This window comes from Tamandua tetradactyla, chromosome 1 (assembly GCF_023851605.1).
Source record: "Tamandua tetradactyla isolate mTamTet1 chromosome 1, mTamTet1.pri, whole genome shotgun sequence".
Classification (NCBI taxonomy): domain Eukaryota; kingdom Metazoa; phylum Chordata; class Mammalia; order Pilosa; family Myrmecophagidae; genus Tamandua; species Tamandua tetradactyla.
The window spans coordinates 52659934-52681366 of record NC_135327.1 but is presented as its reverse complement, the minus strand read 5'-3'; the positions used below and the strand labels follow the sequence as shown (position 1 = coordinate 52681366).

General features: G+C 38.8%; 1 protein-coding gene and 1 long non-coding RNA gene across 5 annotated transcripts in view; one reads left to right on the top strand and one right to left on the bottom strand.

Moving 5' to 3' along the window:
- Window positions 1-21433, top strand: part of PLCB1 (phospholipase C beta 1) — a 706046-nt gene that overhangs the window by 1100 nt on the left and 683513 nt on the right. For all 3 annotated transcript variants that reach the window (XM_077115662.1, XM_077115670.1, XM_077115679.1), the window contains one exon: window positions 13181-13258. In XM_077115662.1, coding sequence (XP_076971777.1) covers window positions 13181-13258 — 78 coding nt within the window. Of the gene's footprint in view, window positions 1-13180; window positions 13259-21433 lie in introns of those variants that run through there.
- Window positions 2620-19866, bottom strand: LOC143646596 (uncharacterized). 2 transcript variants are annotated; one of them, XR_013157548.1, is made up of 4 exons: window positions 19633-19866; window positions 6608-6721; window positions 6225-6349; window positions 2620-2772 (listed from the first exon to the last, which is right to left on the bottom strand). It is a non-coding gene; the product is annotated as an uncharacterized LOC143646596 (long non-coding RNA). The 2 variants fall into 2 exon arrangements; XR_013157549.1 differs by lacking the exon at window positions 6225-6349 and having other exon boundaries at window positions 19633-19865.

The window sequence follows — 21433 nt, the reverse complement described above, 5'->3', positions numbered from 1 at the left end:
CCTCCGAAAACGTGCACATTTTTGGATGAAGGACTTCAGTGTATCAATTTTATCTTGGGTGTCATTCAAAATGTTTGATAAGGGTAGCTGCTAGAATAAACCTGAGCTGCCAGGATCTAAGAAAATTTGGATCTAAATGACTAAGACACCGCTTAATCAGGAGGAATTATAGGAGAATGAGGAGTTCTTTTTGCTGAAAAGATTTTCCACCTAGTAAATTATAGCCTGTTATCCTCCAGGGTATTTTTCTTTAATCTCCTTAAGCCATTTTCTGAAAACAATTTAAATATTTCAGGTAGTGAATCCAATTACTTAGCTGAGTGCAGCTGTGTCTATATTTTGTCCAGTTGGAGGTGCAGGCAGAATTTGGAGTATGAGCCATAGCTTCCTTGAAAGCTAATGCCAATTATTAAATGCTGTAGGCAAGCTCGTAAACAGACATCCTTTTACTGTAGACTTTATACTTTTCTCCTTTCTGTCTTAGTCTAATGGGACTAGATGTTTTTGTAAATGGAATAGCATCTAAACAATAAAATCAGACGCATATTAAATGCTTTATTTGTGTCAAGGAAAAAAATGCAAATGCAGTTCAACCACAAATAAAACAGACTTGCCCATCCAAGGTGCCTCCAACAGAGAACTAATGTCGTGAAGAGAGAAAGTGAGTGGCAGAACGAAGAGAAAGAGACTTGGCAGAAAAATAAAAATAAAAGAGAATTTCAGCTTAAGCTCTACTTCTTTACAGTTCCTGAATCTTTCAACCGTGTGTTAAATAATTCTCCAGAATTTCTTTTTGGAAACAAAAATGTCCAATGTCACCGTGGAAAGTGACATTTTATGTGCATATTCATAGATCCAGGTAGAGGATTTTTATTATGCACATTTATATGATAAATATTTCTTGCCCACCTGCTACTCAGCTGGACTAGATCCTGGGTGGTGAAGAAAGCTGACAAAATCTCTACTCTCCAAGATCTTACATGCTAAGTGGAGGAGACAGAAAATCATCAAGAACAGCAGTGAGAGAGAGATTACAAGCTCTGAAGGAAACAAACAGTGATGCAATGAGGGTGAGAGTGAGGCCCCTAGTCAGGCAGCACCCAAAGAAGGAGGTGAAAAGGTTACTGTTCCAGAAGACAGTTTCTGGAGAATCCCTGCAGGGAGGATAGAGGACCAAATGCAAATGTAGGCACATGTCATATTTAGGGGAAAATCCAGACTGTACCCTGGAATCAAGTCATCTGGAATGCACTTAACTCTCCTGAAAGTTCTATAGCTCTCTTGGTCTCCACGTTGTTCTGTGGGCTAACTGACCCCGGATTCCTTAGGGTTGCTCCCACTACCCCACCCCTTTGGAGAATAGAGTTAGTTTTAGATTAGAGTTATCTGGCTATTTATGTGCATCTTCGTGAGTCTGTCTATGTTGAAGGTAAAAGAGAACTAGAACTCAACTAGAGTTAGAAGAAGTCTGAAGTCCTGGGTTTACCTGCCAGTTCTCTTGCCAGCCAGCTGTGAGAATTTAGGCAAATTACCACTCTGAACATAAAACACCATTTCATACCTATTTCATCTTGTCCAAAACAGGACCCATTCTTTAAAGCAAGAGAATTTTTAAGCATCTCAAAGTTTTATTTTTATTTAAATCCATATATATATACATATATATGTATATATATGTATATATATATATATATAATACATGCACATTGTACATTCTGTCTCACAAGTATAATCTAACATTCACAAGCCATGATTGCAGAAGTGGTTAAGTTGTTTATGAAGAAGGCTGAAAAAGCTCAGAAGTCTGAATTTGCACTAATGCCTTATGGATTTGAAACAATTCAAATCCAAGTAACTCTCCCTTCATTCGCTGCCTGTCTCCAATTCACACACACACATAGCTAAAGCAGGTTTTTTTTTTAAATGCCAGATTTTAGCACATTTCCCAGCAGCCTACACGAAGCTCAGTTAGAACTTTTGCATTATGTAGAATCTGCACTTAAAATTTCCAAAATGATGAAAACACTGGCAAGAGTGAAGGAGGGGCAGAGGGCAAGGTTTTATGAGGAGGGGACCCAGCGGTGTTCATTCTAGAAAAGGCTGTGGGGAAGAGGGGTAGTAACTCTCGCTGGTTCTGGTAGATGCTGATGAGGGGCCCGGGAGTGCGAGGTGGATTTTCTGACTGGAAGGCTAGTGGGTCCCCCTGAAGTACCACCTCATTATGCCCAGATGTATCTATTTTTCATGTCCAATGAGCTTTGTGAATTTTCTCATTGATAGGTGATAATCGCTGTAATCTAAGGGTGAGAATGCAACCTTTTCTGAGTCAATAAAGCTATTTTTTAGCTTTTTATTGGAGTGTAACGGGCATACAGAAAAACTCACAAATTGTATGTCCAGCTGCATTGATTTTCACAGACTGAATATTCCCAAGGAACTGGCCCCAGATCAAGAAATAGAGCAGTGCTGGCCCTCAAAGGGCCCTGCTGTCCTCTTTGGGTCACTACACCTCTCCCCAGGCGTGCCCACCATCCTTACTCCTTACCCCAGAGATTGTTTTTGCCTGCTTTTGAGCTAATAAAACTATTTTTATTTTGAATGAGAACAAGTGCAAACCCCTTCAGCCTGCATAAGCGTAGTTTTATTATTGCTGATTTGACCCTCCTGAACGATCATAGCAGAAGTAACTTATCTTTGGTTTAGATGGTCCTTGATTAGGCTCTTAGCTGGCCGGAGGTGAAGCCTCGGAAGTGCAGCAGGTGTGATAAAAGCCTGGAAGGAGGAAGCATTAAACAGCACTGGTAATTCAACAAGGAAATGCTATGCCTGCAGGCTGTTACTGACCTAGCAAAGCAGATTGATACAGGGCTAGCTGCTGGAATTTATTTTTCTCTCATAGGTTTTCTCACTCATCCTACCTGACATTGATACTTTTTACCTGTGGTGCATTAGAGTAATTTACTCTGGCTATTAGCATATCTCCGATACTTCCTTTGAAAGTTTAGCCTATCAATTGTATAGGGTCAAATGATATTTACCTGCAGTGCTTTATTGTATGTTGAACTTAGTAAGGGTTGTTAAATGTTTCCTTATCAGAGTTATTTCATGTGCTTGTAACCAACAAATGCCAGTGGAAAAATGGACTGGGATTGATTCTGAATCGTTGGCTAATCTTATAGCTATCTGCTTAGATTAAAAATAAGAATTCTTTGGTAACTTAAAACTTTTCTTTTCATCAGAGCTAATGTCAGGTTCATGCAGCCTTTCTGATAGTATCATAAATTCCATCTGCTCAGATTCCACAGTTTTCCCCTTTCCCCCTGTCTACCCTGTGTCTTATCCCAATCAGAACCACGTGCTCCATGTATTTGCAGAAGAAACTGGAGACATTTCTGAGGTCAGTTGCACATATGGTCCAAACGAAGCCATCAATTTCCATGAAAAAGTAACTGAAATGTGATGTAATGGAAGGTTAGGCTTTTTAAGCTTCTCTCTGGTTCCCAGTAAAGAAGATTTCTTTAAGGTCTGTTATCTGATTTTATGATCTTCATATGTTAAATTTTGGAAGTTTTAATTTTAATCTGTATTTTGAAAAAAAAAGCTTAGTTATGTGCATTCATTGATATTGAATAAATCTATACATTTATCAAGAAATAAATTATTATAAATGGCAAAACATAGTATTATATGAGATAAGTATTTAGTATTAAAGCTAAATTAAAAACTTCCTACATCCGTTTTTTCATTTGAAGAGCTCTTTCAGCTGTCAATGTCTGATTAATGTTTTATTTCTTTTTATTGCATTGAACTTTTATGAGCACGTTCAGGGAAAAATGAATTAGTTAGCAAAGGAAACACTTTTACATGAACTAGACCTGGTGGATATCAACCAATAGCATTTATTTCTTGAAGGTTAAGAGGGTATAATAGTTTGTCCTTTAAAAAATCAATTTATCTTTGAAACTTATCAACGAAATAGGCAAGGGAAGGCTAATTTTGATTCACTTTATAGAAGAAGCTTATAAAAGAAGCTGGAAGACCACAAAGCAAGCAGCAACTGGTGTAGTAGAATACAAATTAATAAAAAAAAAGAAGAGTGCTGACCTTATGCTTTCTCTGGTGTGTAACCTCGGATAGGGTTGAGTTCTATTCAGCATCCATTCCCAAATCCTGTTATATGTAATAGAACCTAGGTATCTAAAGCTATGTTTATCAGACTCCCTTGCAGCTAAGGTTCCATACATAGCAGCACTCATATGAGATTTGGAGGGCTAGCATGTAAAGGAGGCCATCTTTCTGCACCTTTTGGTTTTCTATAGGTATGTGAGATGTGGCATCTTCTGAATTGGTGCTTTAGGGCTCAGTATCCAGGATCATGGTGCACAGAGGTCATGGTGACAGTGGCTCTTCCTTGTTTTCTGCTTTATCGTCCCTTGATATCGGCTAAGTTAATGTTCTTTTTGCCCCAATGGTTCTTTCTCGATTTCTTGTCTTTCTGAAGTAATATCTCTCTATTGCTATGGCTCTCTGGGGGTCACTTCTGGAGGTTGATTGGAAGCCTACTTCTCCAGCCTTTGCTACAGTTCTGTTCAGTGATTTATTTTCTTTTAAGGAGAATTGTGTTTCCTGCATTGAGCCCGGCCTGATATGGCCCTTTTTGGTTCTAGGACTTTATGTCTTTCAAATATAATGTGCAATAACTAGACATCAAATGTAATTTTCAATACTATATTTGAGAATTTGTTAAAAAAAGAAGGGGTTTTCCCCAGAGTTCAGTATCAATAGTGACTCTTAATGACAGGCACTTAAACTTTTAAGACAGTGTTTTGACAGAATCATATACTTATTTGAAAATTAGTTACATTCATTTCCATTCTTTCAAAACAACTTTCAGCAGTAGGAAAAATGCAAGCATGATTCCCATTTTCATAGAATTACACTGAGGTCAGTGAGTTGTTATACCCAAGGACAGGCAACTAGTCAGAGCTAGGGTCAATATAAAACTTGGTCTTCTCATTACATTCAGGGCCCTTTCCTGGCTACCATGGCACCCCCAATAGGATCCCTTTAGCATCCTGTTTTGGTAACAAAAGACTTTTGATAGAGTCCAACTGAATCCAAATTGAAAGAGATCCATTGACTTTTGCAAAAAACCTCCCTGACTTTAGGATTCATACAAATGAAGCCTAGATTTTCGCATACTCATCCCTTTTGGCTAGTGCACTCAAAATAGCTATTTTTTTTTAATAGTGGATATACAAGGTCCATTTCTGTCTACACTGTGTAAGGCATGGGAACATAGAAAAACTTCACTGCTGCATTCACATGTAGAGCCAGCATCTGCTCAAGAATCCTTCCTAATGTTCTACAGAAGTCAGCCACGTGAGGAAACTTGCACATGGCAAGATAGATATTCAGGAATGGTGGTAAAGCATAGGTGAATTTTTTTTTATTGCCTAATAAGTGACACTTTTGTATCCAGCAAGTCTCATTACATGTGCCTCTCCCCCTTTTTCTATTCACAGCACTCTTGCAAATGTTTTCTTTTTCTGGATTCCCGTGGCTTCCCATGGAAATTGTTGATGGTGTACAAGTGAGAGAATGGTCCTCTTGAAGGAAGTATACAGGATAATTTCCCTGTCCCAGGCAATACTCAGAATGGCTTGGAATTCAAGGGACTGTTAAAGAGAGACCAGATCTAGATTAATAGGGCAGGGAGGTGGGTACAGATTTCCCTTGTCTGTATTACAAGTGGACCAGGGCTTCTTGAGGAAGCTTTTTATTATTTGTCTTCTTTCTCTAGAGTACAGTCTAGGCCTGGCACCCTGTAGGAATGTTGTGGAAAGAAGGAATGGTCAGCTGTACGTCTGGCTCACAGTGGGTTCAGCCACGAGAGTGTGCAGCCCTGAGGCAGCTGTGGGGTTCTACCCGGCTCTTGGGTGACCTTCAAGATACACCTGCCTATGGCACTGGGTGGAAAGCCCTGCTCCAGGCCCTTCCATCCCACCCCAAATCCCCCAGAGTCTTAAGGGGATTTGAGGCTTTCTTAGATAGGTTTTATCCATGTGTGTTCAAGAAGGAAAATGTTGATTTTGACATTACTCCTATCACTGTGCTGATTTCCTGTAAGGTCTAATATGATGTAAGGTTGAGTGTGTCCCAAATTGAGATTCAGTATTTGTTAAAAATTATAATGCAGTTCCATCTCTTGTTCTGAATGTTACCAGTGGGTTTGGTTTTCTGAACATGTGCTCATACGTAGATCAAAATATAGCCATGAAATTTGCCCTTGAAGGAATTCTGACATGTTGGGAGTGACAGACAATAGCTTGATTGCTGTGAAAATATCCTATCACAATAAGAGAAAAGAGAAAAATGAATACATTGTCTGTGAGCTTTATTACTAAAATAAGTAAACTGTAAAGGTTCTAAGTTTAAAAGTATTATTTCTGATAAAGCCTCTCCCTCCATTATTCCCTCCTAACAGAGGAAATGGAAGCTGATGGGACAATGTTCTTAAGTTCCCACCCTTCCCATTCCTAGCTGAATGGGAATGCACCTCCTCCATTCTCCCCCCTTCTCTCCTGTCCCTGGAAAAGCTCCGCACCTCCTCTGTTCAAGTTCTGGAGTCCATCCTTCCTGGCTTCTCTGGGTCTTGGCTTCATTTTTAGATGCCCCCTTTGACAGTATCTGTGAAAGTTTCCTTTCTGTTGAAAATTTTCTAAGAACACATTGGTATGCCTTTCAGTCATAGACCCAAATGAAACTAACACAATGACCCCCACCCCCTTTCCTCCTTGAATTACTGCCCTCTCCTTCCTCCATCTCCTTCCACCCCAAATGAAAGTGTAGCTTACATTCACCTACCCACAACCCCCCTTTCACTCCTCAGCCCTCCAAAGCTGTAGTCTGCACTTGGCACTGCTTTGAAATGTCTCTCACCAAGGCCACCATCAACCTGTTAGGGGCCAAACCCAGTTGGTATTTTTCAGCTTGGTCTTGATTTTCCAGTGAATCTTTCCTTCCATTCACTCATTCAGCCCAAATTCATACATTACCAGTGTGTTGATGCCTCTTATGAGCTAGATGTTTTGCTACTGCCCTGGATATAAGGGTGACAAATGATTTGGTTCCTGCCCTCATGCAGTCTCTATTCTACTGGGATAGAGAGTTGCTTAACAAGTCATGGTATGGAGATTTCATTTTAACTATGGTAAGTGCCACAGGAAAAAAAGTTCAAGTATAAGAGATGGGGAAGATTTCGCTGGGGGAAACTCTACTTATGGGAAACGTGGGTACTAAGTAGGACTTAGACAGACATGAGGGAGTGTGTCCATTTGGGAGAATAGCATGTATGTGAAGTCCAGGAGGGAGGTTGCCTGGAAACTTGGAAAGACTGAATGAGCAGCAGAAGCAGAATAAACCAACGGAGAGTGTAGCTCAGGTATGTTGGTGGGGTGGCCAGCGACTGCATGTACATTGCAAGGTTACTGCAAGATTGTAGACTTAACATAAAGTCAACAGGAAGCCACCAAAGCTGAGTTTCTCAACATCAGCTCTATTGACATTTGGGGCCAAGTAATTCTTTGTTGGCATTGTAGGATGTTCAGCAGCCTGGCTGGCTTCTGCTCACTAGATGCCAATAGCAAAACCCTAATCATGGCAACCAAAGTTGTCTCCTGATGTTGTCAGTTGCTCACTGAGTGCAAAATTGCCTCTGGTTGAGAACCACTGCATTAAAAGGATTTAAATTTTAATGTAGAAATATGATATTACTTAACTGTTTCTAAAAGTTCTGGGCCACTTCAACTCACTCACACACGCACACACAAGTACACACAAATACACATGCATCCATACATGCAAATGGCCAGAAAGCAAATAAAAAGATGGTGAACATCATTAGTCATCAGGAAAATTCAAATCAAAACCATGAGATACCACTTCATTAACACTAGTGCTATATTGCTATATCTTGGTTATTGATCTATAACCAGTATCTTGATTATTGAGATTATTGATTTACTCATTTGTTGCCCCCACTAAGCAATGAGAGCCTTGGAAGATTGGGCTTCTGGGCTTTCGTTTGAAACCTGAGCACAGGATCTGAAGTAACTTACATGGTATTTGAAGAACCATGTGTTCAGTTTTTTTCTCCTCTATTGTATTAAAAGGTATTCTTATACTCATCAATAAAAGACAAGAATCTCAATGGCGTGTCTCTGACACTTCACATCCTCTTAAGCTGAACCTTCTTACTCCTTTTGCTTTCCTTTACTTTTGGAAACGTTCAGACTGGATACATCCCTGAAAGAAAATTCTCATCAACACTGATGCACATGCAAGTTTGACATCACTGATCTGAAGCTAACATGCTAGCTTTGCATCTCAGGCTGCCCTTAGTATTATGCCCTTATTGTCTATTGCTTAGTCAGGGCTGCCTTGCTGACATTTGATGGGCATCACATCTGATTTTTCTCTAACCCTTAGAATTCTTTCTCCTTTCACTGTGCTGTTTTCCCCACAGTGTGTACATTTTCAAATTTGGCTCCATTGCTTCCTGATGCAAGTCTTAGGCATTTGTTATTTTTCCTTGTTGACTCTGTAACATTGGTTACTTTTTGTGTGCATGTCTCCCATCCCACGTGCTCTCTTGCAATAATGTAGGGATATGAGACTCGCCATGGGCTATGGTTGTGGTGAACCTCGGCCGAGTGACTTTCTGACAGTGGAGGACTGAGGAGTGTGCTAGGTATTAGCTTTGAGGCTTAGGGTTAGACTGCGGGTGGTTGAGGAACCTGGTAAAGTGTCCCTCCCAGGTTGCAGCCTCATGGTTCTGTTTAGATATTTGAAGGACTGAGTAGAGAAGAAACTCGATTTATTCTGTGCTGTTTCGATGTTAAAATTAGAACTGTGGGAGACAGATGCTGGCTACACATATGCAACAAACAAACAAAACACAACTTTTAACTAGAATGGTCAGATGAGATGTCTGGCTTGCTTTTGGAGGAAGAATTCTTCGTTATTAAGGCGTATTCCTATAAAGGTGTTACTCTGCCCAGTAGAAATATGTGAGCCACATAGGAAATTCCAAGTTTTTCAGTAGCCACATGAAAAGAAGGAAAAAAGAAACAGGTGAGGTTAATTTCAATAATGCATTTTAGTTAAGCCAATATATCCTTTTGGACGTGTGATCAATATTAAACATTAAGGAAATATTTTCCTTTTTTTCATTCTAAGTCTTTGAACTCCTAGAGCATATCTCAGTTTCAGTGGCCACACTTCACATGCTCATGGCCCTGTGTGGCCAGTGGTCCCTGTGTGGCCAGCACAGATCCACTGCTTGCATTCTCCATGGGGCGCTTTCCCCTCCGAGGAAAGTTGTTGTTCTTGGTGGGAAGTATCTCTCACTCCTTTTAATGTGTCAAGCACAGACATAAACAGACGTGTAGAATTTCTGTGGTTTCACAATTTCACTGAGGGCAATTAGGAAAATAAATGTCTAAAAAGACTCTTTAGTGGGACAATGATGCAGAAAAGGCTTGGAAAGCACTGATATAGAGCATGGGTCCTCAAGGTTTAATTTCCCACTTCCTTTGCTGTTTAGCTGAGTTTCCTTGGGCAGGATTTTTAGAACAAGCCTCAGTCAATTTTTTTTTTTTTTAAATCTGAAGTGGTGATAATAAAAGCATTACTCTCATGTTAAAGGAGAAAATCTCTGTAAAGAACATACTACAGTGATTAGATTAGAGTAGATGTTCAGAATGCATCGGTTATTCTCTCAGGGATTTTGTAGAGAAAATTATGGAATCAGAAGGGAGTTTGGATCATTAGTGTCTCCGTGCTATACTCTTAATTCCTGAAGGATTTGTTATTGTTTTATAGCAATGCATTGATGAGTAAATCATTATAATAAGGAACTTTGAGACTTTGTCACATTAAAGTTAGTTACAATGACTCTTTTCCTTGTTGAAATGTTTCTCATTCTTTTGGGTGTTGCGATTTTGTGGCATCCCTTGACTTTGTTCCTTCACTATCCTTTATTTGGCCGGAAGGTTTCCAGGGGACTTCATGGAAACTAAAGGCAGAACAGCTTCTTATATCTTTCTATTGGTCTCAAGCGTTTGTGTTACAGGGAGGAGAGTAAGTGAAATTGTTTCTATCAAATAGAGAGCAAATGGGAATTTACTATGCACTGTCCATGATTACTAAACTAAGACGGGCATATTTATTGGTGTTCTCTTCTTCAAGGCAGAGGTTTATTGGAAAAATACTTTATAGCCTTAAGTAAGTTGATTAAAGTTGAATTCTTAGAGACAACATGCCCACTGGACATAGGTTTGCTCCCATCTTCAGCTCACTGGAGCCCCACAGGCCTGGCCCAAGTAGGTTGATGTCAGCAGTTGTAGAAATTGTGGGCTCCCACACAAGCAGTGTTGCATCCCTGAAAGCTGTTAGAAATGCAGATTCTCAGGTCCCAGGCCCAGAGAATCAGAAACTCTGGGGAAGGGCCCAGCAATCTGTGTTTTAAAAAACGCTCCTGGGAATCTGATGCTTTGTAAAGGTTGAAAAATTCCAATTTATGGAGTATGTATCTCGTAGATATTGTTGGAGAGATAAAGAATAAGAATGAGTGCCTCTGGGAGTTGTCTCCAGGACCGTGCAGTAAAATGCTCCAAGAGGCACGATCCATCTGCAGTTCCCTTAGAAATCAATGATGGCCATGTTTTTCAAACTTTAAACCAGGGCATATGTTCTGACAATGAGAATATTTGTGATCCAGGTTGAACGGCTACTTTGGTATGGGGAGAATATAGACATTTGCAGTTTTGTGGGAAATGGGGAGAAAAAAGCAGGTGGAATTGAAAATGGTTATTCCTGTATTTCTTGGTCAAATTCTGCCTTGTATAGTAAGATGCCAAGTTTCAGCTGATCTCGGAATGTTCTAGATTATTATGGAAGAAGCAGGTAAGGAGCCAAGATAAATGATCATTTAACAGAGGAACTGTGCCCCAAAGAGTGAGTCAAGAAAATATTGAACAAAGGGACTTTAATTTTTTTTTTTTTTTTGCATGTTCAGGCACTGGGAATTGAACCTGGGTCTCTGGCATGGCAGGTGAGAACTCTGCCTGCTGAGCCACCATGACACACCCTGGAGCTTTAATTTTTGAGGGAGGAGAAGGAATAAGCTTGAAATAGCAGTATCTGAGACAGATGAAGCAGTGTTCCAAATATACATTCGAGCAGATTTGCTTTGCTAACTTAAATATTTCGTTGTCCGAGATTATTGCAGTGAATGGCCACCAAAATTTCAGTTACAATTTGTCAGACATTTCTTAAAAGAAAAAGAAGTTGTTTGAGAATGATAATTACAGCTACAGATTTAATTCCAAATTCTCCTGAAGTGAGGAAGTGTGCCGTGTGCAGCCTGTCAGAAGCTTTTATTTGCCTACTTCTAGAAAAGTAGGTGACAGGATGGGACTGAAAATATTGCTATGATATATTGAAAATATTGCTATGAGCTTTTATGCATGTAATCTTATAGAAATATAAAATATTTGAAAATTACACTTTCATTTATAACATCAAATTTATTTCTAGATTTTTTTTTTGACATTTATTAAAAGTACTTCTGGAGGGTTGCAAGGGTAGTTCAGTGGTAGAATTCTCGCCTGCCATGCGGGAGACCTGGGTTCAATTCCCCATCCATGCACTTCCCCCCAAAAACCAAACAGGCAAAACAAACAAAAATAAACAAACAAAAATTCAACAAATGGTGCTGCAATAACAAGATACTCACGTGGAAAAATAATGAACTGTGACCCTGCCATACAGCATACAAACAACAACAACAACAAACAAAACAGTACTTTTGAAATTTAAAAATTTCAGCCCAAGTTCCACAAAATAGCACAATCCTTGTAAAAGATAATTTTCATTCACATGTCAACCAAGAATGTCAAAATGCGTATTCATTCCATTTTTTTTTAACAAATCAGGTTTTAAACATAGGTTTACAGAAACCGATTTCTACTTATATGCCAAGCAATTGTTCCAGATCCTTTATCCAAATTATCCTATTTACTTCTCACAGCAACTCTCTGAGGTAGATATTATTCTTTTCCTTTGCATTTATTGCATTTTCAGTTATAGACAATGAAGCACCAGGAAGGGGCAGGCAGGAATTTGAACCCAAGCAAATGGTCTCCAGGACCAAATTCTTACCGTAAATCTCAATGGGTAAACTTAAACCATTATTATTGCACTACCCATCAAGGAAAAAAATCCCAAATTCCAAAATTCTCTACTGAAGTCTACTTTTCATTGCAAAGCCTTTTGATAAGCTACAGGATATGACACACCATAGTTTTGTGAAATAACTTGGTGTATTTATGTCTCTGTAAAAATTTAATTCCTGCAAAGGCCTAAGTATTTCAATGGAAAAATCCACATCCGGTGACATGTGTTTCCTTGTACAGATGGTATGCTTTTCCAAAAATTGCCAAAAGAAGAGATCACGTGTTTTAGAAATATTTAATATTACAATTATAATACATGCAGTCTTTGTTTTGTAATATGCGTGCTTTAAATTTGGAAGACGAGTTGCTTATGATGTTTTATTTTAACGTGTGAAATTTAAATTTACAGCAAGTTTGGATAATATCTTTCCAAAAATGTAGGGAATGGCCTTATTTACTGTTACCTTGGAAACAGCAATGCCCAAATGCCATGCTTACTCTCTTTGGTACAATTCAAAATCATTTTATAAAGCAAATGTAATTAAAATATTATCCTCCAGCATATATCTTAATTAATTTTAATCATATAAAAGACATAATAATGTTTGACGTTAAAATCATTTGGATAACTAAATAAAACGTTTTAGTGGAAAACATGTCAGGGCCTTTAAAAGCTTGTCTTAGTTAAAAAATATATGCTTTACTGGCTTTTTCCTTTAGGAGTTATGTACAGATATTCTGATTATTGGTAAAGTACCTCAGATATATAACTAATAATCCCATGACATTAAAATTCCCATCTCTAACTTTTTTGATAATTTTTCTTAATAATTGGCAACTTTGAAGGAATTCTTAACCATTCTCACTTGTCGGTTCCAAAGTAGAACTTTCTACGGTGATATCTGTTGATATACATGTTTTTTTTTTCCTTACATTTCTAGGACTCTACTATCGTTACTCCAATTATTTTGAGGACTGACCCTCAGGGATTTTTCTTTTACTGGACAGATCAAAATAAGGTAAGAAATGAGATATGTCTTTCTTACATTTTTCAGCTGGCTGCTGCTTTGCAAAGTTTTTTATTTAAATCTTACCTATATTTCACGAATGGCTCTTTGTAATTTATTTAAAGATTCTATTCAACATCTTCGGATTTTCAAGGCATCTAGTCTGAACTGTTCAATTCACTAAATCCCAGGGCCTTAGGTATTTTTCAGTTTTGTTTATATTATTTGTCAGGACGAGACAGGGAGACATAAATTGTATTTGATTTAAAAGAATACTAGCTAGTGTTACTGACATAAGCCTCCACCTATACGACGTGGAGAAAAATAATGAGAAAATCGCTTTTGACCCTGCTGATCTTAACCTTGGCTTTTCCTTTCTCTCCCTTCTTCCCTTTGCTGTATGCTGAGGCTCTCTCAGCTTCAACAGGAGTTTGCCCTTGATAATGTGTTCACGTTAGAAGATCAAGAATAAGATTCTTTTAGCCTATACTTGCAGTCTTTCAGGAATTTCTGGTCGAATTAACCTTCTGCCCACAATACCATGAATTTGGGATCTCATTTATTTTGAGACCCATAGAGATGATTCTATACTGAATTATTAAAAAGTAGAATGTCTGCAGATCATAAGATTAATTTAGTGTTTAATGGGCAGTTAGGCAAGAATACTCCTAGAAAGTGGTTATTATTTCCGGAGACACTACTGCAGTTATACGCTTGAACCTAGGAGGCCAAAGAATACAGAATACCTTGATCCTCTACATTCTGGTATTTGGAGAGATGGAGTAGGCATAATGAGAGTGCTAAATACAAACCATAACCTACCAATCTGGGACCTCCCCAATATCTGCTGGAGTGGTACCAAGATTGTGAGGGCTTATTAGCGCCTTAAAAACCCCACATTACGTCTCTTTATCCAAAGTTACTGGAACTTTCAGTCTTGCCTCCTGTCCTTTGGGTAAACCTCAGTTTCACCTATGAGATGTGGTGTGAGGCTAGGGGAAGCTCTCCCCATGCTGGAAAGTAACCTCTGGTTCCAGGGCCACTCCTGGATGGACCTGTTAGCACTTCATTCCAAAGTCAGATTTCAGCCGCATGGTGTGGACCCAGAGTTACTTTTTTTAGTGTGTACGTCCTGGACACTCTCTGGCCACTTATGTGGGGATATTATTGAATAGTTTTGTTTTGTTTTGTTTTGAGTAGTTTGAAAAAATAGCCTTAAAGTCTAAGACCCCAAGCTGATGTCAAAATGTATTTGACTGAGATTTCATCGTCAGTGTTCATGTTTATTACTGGGTGTGCTAATCACTTTGGTTTCAACATTCTGTTGGGTTTCCTGCTGTTATGTATAAAACAATGCCTTGAAAGAGGTTAGGTTCACCCCGCCCACCTCCTAAAGACTATTTTTAGGATTGTTGAAGCCATATTCATGAAAGATGGATTTGAAATGCCTAGAGCAGTTTTAAAGGGTGGATATTTGTACTAGAGACAAACTGTCAGTTTGATTTTTTTCAACTTGTAAATCCAGCTTCTATAAAGCAACAAAAAGTATTTGGGGGGTTTTTAATAATTCATGGCAACTCAGTTAAGCTCCCCCCTGAGACCAATTATGAAGGTTTCTTTGCTTGTGAAGGAGAAAGGGTTTAGGACCCAAGACTCTTTGACGCGACTGTCCTGTCCTGCGAAGCCAGTATTTTGACCCATGCTTATTTCCAGATGGAGGAAAATTTCTTTCAGTCTTTTACACCAACCATTTTCCCTTTAGAATCTTGTAAAGCCATTTATGACTAATTGAAACAAATCGTGTGGGAGCCATTCATTTTATCTCCTTATTTCTTTTCTTTTCATGAGTATAACTCTTGCAGTTCGAGCCAAGAGATGGTAAATTTCACTTCTTGCTTCTCTAAACCTAAGTCACCCCTCGGTCATCTATCATAGTTTGGAAGTTTATTTTTTAGCCAATGATCATAAATCTTAATATCCAAATGATGAGAGAATTTAAGGAAAAAAAAAATGAAGCCTTCCATGCTTCCAAGTTTGTCATTTTCTTCTGGCTTGAAGCCCAGTTCTGGAACCAGAAAGAGTGGTACATCCATCTACTTTGAAGAGATGGACTCCTCAAGTAGATGTATGCTAGAAGAAATGGTCTGTGCAAGTGCAGGACAGCTCACCAAGCTCTTAGGAGGTGGTTTTGCATAAGGTACATGGATGGACAGTACAATCGTCATGCTGCTTAGAGGGCCACTCTCTTTAAAATATTTTTTTTTTCTGACTACAAGTCTTAAGAATCTGTCACATGTATTGCAGACCTCATATCTCAGAGACAAAATATGACACTCTTAGCTTTATCCTTTGATTTTACACACCATGCTTTCCACCAGTTTGGAAACGTGCTTTGGTATTATGTTCATACTGTCATTTCTTCTTGCCTCTCTTCTCCCTTTGGGCTTCTTCCCAACGCACTCCTCCTTCCATCCATGAAGTTTATGCCAAGGCACTGTGGTTAGCAATCAGTCACCTGCAGCCTGGCCTGCTCAGCGGTGAGCAGAGTGACCGTAAGCAACCCTGGGGAAGGAGGGGTTGTGGCAGAGCTTTCCTTTTATAGCGCTGGAAGAACATTCTCACAGTTTTCAGCGTCTTGACCCACGTCCTCTCTACTGTCACGGTTACATCATATACCAGGTACCGGAGCCACCGATTTCAGCTGTCTATAGACAAGTATGATATGTTGTCTTCCTAAACCCTTCCTTTGATTTGTCACCATAGAACTGATAAGTGGCAAAGAAAGCACAGATAATGGATCTAAATGCTAATAAGCAGGGCTATCACCTACCTTTCAGGTAGCAGAAATGTGCTGTGGTGAAATAGTGCAAGAGTGTTTGGGGTTGATGGAAGCCGAGAAGTATGAACACCACATTTAAAGGGATACATGTTCATAGTTTGTACCAGTTCTAGGCTTTTAAAGTAATTCTGCCTTCTTTATTGCTGGTTCTGTAAATCTTGTTGACTCCACTTAATAAAAATGAAGCTCTGAATATGATTTTAAATTACGGTGGTGTTTTCTCATGTAAGTGCGTATTATGGGAAGATGATAAGCTTATCTGTGAGTTGTGGGTGACAAGGAGCCCCGGCACAGACTAAATATTTAAGAGGGTGGCTGCATTAGGCCCTGATTTTTCTTTGGAGCTGTGCCATATGGGCAGCAGATACCGACGCAGGAAGCGCTAGCTGTGAAAACCACGTTAACTCCAAGAAGGATCTGCCTTTATGATGTCAGAAGAAAGAGTAAAGAAGAAAAAGGGCCAGGTTTAAAGGGCTGACCAAAGCCTGCCCTGTTAGAATATGAAACAAAGTAGACCTTTGCCTTGCAACTTGATGCCCTGCTTCGGTGCCAAAGCTGGTATAAAAATAAAACTAGTCACTACTAGTTCAGATCCAAGAAGTTCAGTATAGTTCATTAAACCTTATTCCTTGTATTGCTATTGCTAAAACAGAAGCCTGAGAGAGGAATGGGGGAGAGAGAAACACATAAGAAAGAAAAAAGGAATGGTAGTAGAAGCAAACATTTTAAACGAAGGAATCCTAGAACTCAGTTATAGACTTTATTGATTTTTAATTTGATGGATAATGCATAATGCCTTGTGGTAAGAGAATAAAGCAGTTTAAATGGTGTTTAAACTCCCCGTTGACCCCAATTCTAGTCCTCTTCAGAATTAACTCCTGGTAGCAGTGTCACGGCATCTTTCAAGAACTTTATTTATGTATTTATACCTGCAAAATGAGATAGTTCATTTTGTTTTGCTCATGTGCATTTTGACCCTAAATGTGATTATATAAAACTTATCTTTCCGCAGCTTTTCACTTTACATTGTATCTTAGAGAACTTCTCATGTCCGTACACGTGGGTCTACATCGTTCTTTTAAATTGCTCTGTCATATCCCGTAGAATCAATTGCCAAATTTTATTTACTAATAAAGAACTCCCCTTGATGGACATTTGTTTTGTTTGTCTCTTTCTAATTTTAACCTGTGTCAAACAATCCTATAACACAAAGTACTAGTCACCCTTGTATATCCCACTCTGGGTATATTGGTCAGGGTTTCTCCAAGGTAAATTCTCAGAAGTAGAATTTACCTACTAGTTTTACATGAGAGGAACTATTTCCTCATGCCCCACACATACCATAAGGAAATATTTAAATTTTTCACAATTTGAGGCAATGGTTGTATATCTTTGTTTTAATTTGCCTTTGTCTGATTAACGAGTATTCTAGTGTATTATTTTCATGCATTTATTGATCATTTCTGTTTTTGTTTTCATGAATTGCCTTCTTATATCCCTTGTCCTTGTGTAGAGACTTCTCTCTGTATTCTAGATGTTAATCCTTTATTTGTTACAGATATTGCGAATACTTTCTTCCTGCCTATGGCTTGTCTGAATTTCTTCACTTTTAATTTACTCGTGACACAAGTTTGGTGTAGTTCCATTTCAACCTTTTTCTTTTGTTTTGATTTTTTGCATTATTTAAGGTCTTATTCAGCATCAGCATCATCACCATGAGAATTGTTGATTTGGGGTTTTAATCCATAGGTAGTCTGTTTTGGGGACTGGGTGTTAGGTGGGGCTCCTTGTTCTTCTGGAGTTGCCAGCTGCGCTAGCGCTAGCGCATCCTGTTGCTTGCTTGGCGGCTCCAGGTGTGGAGGGTGTGGGGAGTTCTGCTGAGCCGAGCTGATGCTCCGGTATCACCCCTAGTGCTCGCACCTCCGCCTTGTGGTTTGGGTGGCCCATAGATCTGCTTTTATATTTCGATACCTGTGGGTATCGGGGCTGTAGTTTCCTACTTTATTCTTATCTATCTTCTGCCTTTCATTCTTTGTGCTTTAACAAGTGGCCACCCTTTTTGTTTACCTATTAGTATTATACACATAAATGCATCCCTGTATCGGCTGTCATTTCTAGGGACTCAGTGCACTCTAGCATGCCCTCCTCCTGCCATTATGTTCCATGCTATGACTTTGCATAAAGCATTATTGGGATCCTTGTACAGAGTGATGATTCAATTTCTATGAATGGCCACTATGGACAGCTTTCTCTTATGGTAACCTTGAATATCAATATAGAGTTCAAAAGTGAGCTTCAATTAAATATTTAAGTAAGCCACAAGGACAATTTTCAGTATGAGTACAGAGTTGAAAAATATTTTGAATGAATCATCATAAATGTCAGTAAGAAAATACAGAAATTTCTTATTAAGATATATTTTTAATGTAGCTAAAAGGTGAAATTTTAGCTTGTATATATGTTACTAGAATAAATAATTTTTAGAAATAGGGCTCTATAACATAGTGGACCCAAATGTAACCCATGGACTATAGTTTATAGTACAATTATAAAAATGTTCTTTCATCAGTTGTAACACGTACCATACTAATGCAAGTCATTAATAATAGGATAGGGTAAAGGGAATCTGTATTTTTTTGTGCATGATTTTTCTGTAAACCTACAACTTCTCTGATTAAAAAAAAACAAAGAAAAAGAAAGTCTGGCCTCCATAAAGAATCACAGGGCACCACACATTCCATTAATGATCACTTAGTACTTCTTCTTTTGGACACACTTCTCTAGTGTATCCCAGATACATCAATTTTGACCTTCTTTGTTAAAAGGCAGGACACTGAACTGTCTTGGGGTAGGATACCAAAGAGTTGATTGACTTAGTGCAATGATGTCATTATAACTTAAGAAGATGAAATCTGTTCATTTCTATGCTACAGCATCCCCCAAAGGCTGAAACAAGAATTAAAATGCCCTTAGAGAAGAGCGAAATGCATGTGAGGCTTGCCTTCCAAGGGCTGGGATTATTCCCTGGCTCGAGCAGCCCACCCGTCCATAGCCTACGAGATCCATGACTAGGTCGCTCGTTTCCTTCACCTTCTGAATTTCCTTCACCATTATTAAAGATATGAATAGCTAGAGCAGACTCACAGCCCTGCCCATACCCTCGCCCATACCACTGCAGAGGACATGAGCTGGATTCCAGTGGCCGAATTCCTTTGCTTTTCCTGGTCACCAGAGCCCACTTTGCCACTCATGTGTCTGCCTCGAAGTATGTGGGAAACCACGCCCATCCCCGACCCATAGGATCTGAGGGATAAATACTGCAGCTTCCTCACTCTGGGGTGGGATGACTCAAAGGTGTATGTTGTATGTTATTTCTCAGAACTCCCAAGTGGGATGAAGCCCAGTTACCCACAGTGGACCTGATTTGAAAACCCACTCTGTATGTTCTACCATCCCTTCCTGGCTCACCTTCCCACTCCTGACACACCCTGGAACCACTTCTAACAGAAACGACACTTACTGGAATCCTTGCCTAGGAATTACTTACTTAGATGTTAGTCTAGACGCTCCGTAATTAAGGGTGTTAAAGGGATTCCTTGAATAAGAGGCACGGGGACATATTAGGTGAACTCTTTGTTTTAACCTGGTTTTCCTATGAGAGTTCGAATTGGTAAGGGCAGAAGCTGGCTGTGAAAACCAGCTGCAAAATCAGGCAGATATGGGTTTGGGTTCTGGCTCTGCGCTTAGTCAGTGAGTTCCCACAGGTGAATCTCTTCAGCATTCTAAGCCTCAGTTTCCTCATAATGGGACATTCTTTCCTTAGAGTTGTGAGGTTAAATGTTATACATGAAGCCCTTTGTGAAGCATGTTTATTATTATGATTATGATTGTGTAGGTTCTGACTAAACGATTAGTGCCTCAATCATTTTAGGGACCACCAATGTGATGTTTTGAAAGCCAAGCGTCTATGCATGTATAATTATTATTATTATTATTATTATTTGTTTGTCAGGCAACAGGGATCTGTTTTCTTTTTAGATTCTGCTGTGGTCTTTTGATCTAAAGCATTGAAGCTTAGGTCTGTTTTGGCAAACAAGATGCTTATTTATGTATTTCATAATGTTTTAGGAACACAGAAGGGAAAAGAAGGGATTTACTGTCTCAAAGACTTTTTCTCTGAGGATAATTTGCTAATAAACCATCGTAGGTGAAAGTTTCTTGGGCCACTGGGAATTTGAAACTTTTATGGAATAAGCCTGAAGATGATTTTATGGGACTTGGATAGGAAAAAGTATTATTCACAGGAAAAGTCTGACTGTGTCTTTTTTTCTTCAGCTCCTCTGGCAACTCCTCTTCCTTCTTACTGACCAACTCTTTAGAGATTAAACTTGAGTATTTTTTAATGTATTTAGAGAGTCAGTGGTGGCTCAGCTCGCCAAGGAGGGACTTTCATATTTCAAATCAACTTTCATATTAATCTCCGTTTCTTCTCAACACGAACTTCTTTTCATTGCCGGAAGCCCCATCTTTTTGTCTCATGAACTCTGGGGAATATCCTGAGGATTGGTTTAATATGAAAATGTTTAAGTAGCAAAGGTACTGTGACATGCTCTGTGGAAGTCAATTACTGGCGGATTGTTGAATGTTCATTTCATAGAGTCTATTTTAGTAGCAGAATCCTTGTGGAAAGCTAGAATAGCCAAATGTCATGATTGCTTAGCCTCAGTAGCTGCAGCATAGAAATAAATGTTGTTAGAATGGAATCTTCTGCATTCTTCTTGATGACACCCATCATGATTTTTAGTAGACTTTCTAATCGAAATGTAGCCTCTTCAAATGTATGTTAAAATCAGTCTGGTTACTATGCAATGGCATCATTGCATTTTCTGTGGAATCCTTTTTAGGCTATAAATTCATGAACATGATTTTCATGTCACCATCAGTGCATGTTATCATGCAAATAGCAACAAGACTCATTCTAATAATTCTAACTAGAGTTTAGAAACATATAATAATACCCTGGCTTTAATTCAAAATTCATTACTGCTAATATAATTGAATTACAAAATTATGCTTCAGTTTTATGAGTTCCTTATATTTAGCGCTTTCTAGTTTTGCCGGAGAAATTAAATTGGATATTTTCCATGCAATTGAACCATTATAACAGGATGTTTGTAACTTTGGGTACCAAAAATAGTTTGAGACCCTGTATAGGAGGAATTTGTGGGAGAAATACTGTTTATGTATTGTTCGTAATTATATTCCTTTATGTGGAAGATCCATTTGCCTTAGTTGGGAAAAGAATTCCCACGTTCATAGTATTGACATAATGCCATCTCCTTTGTGTG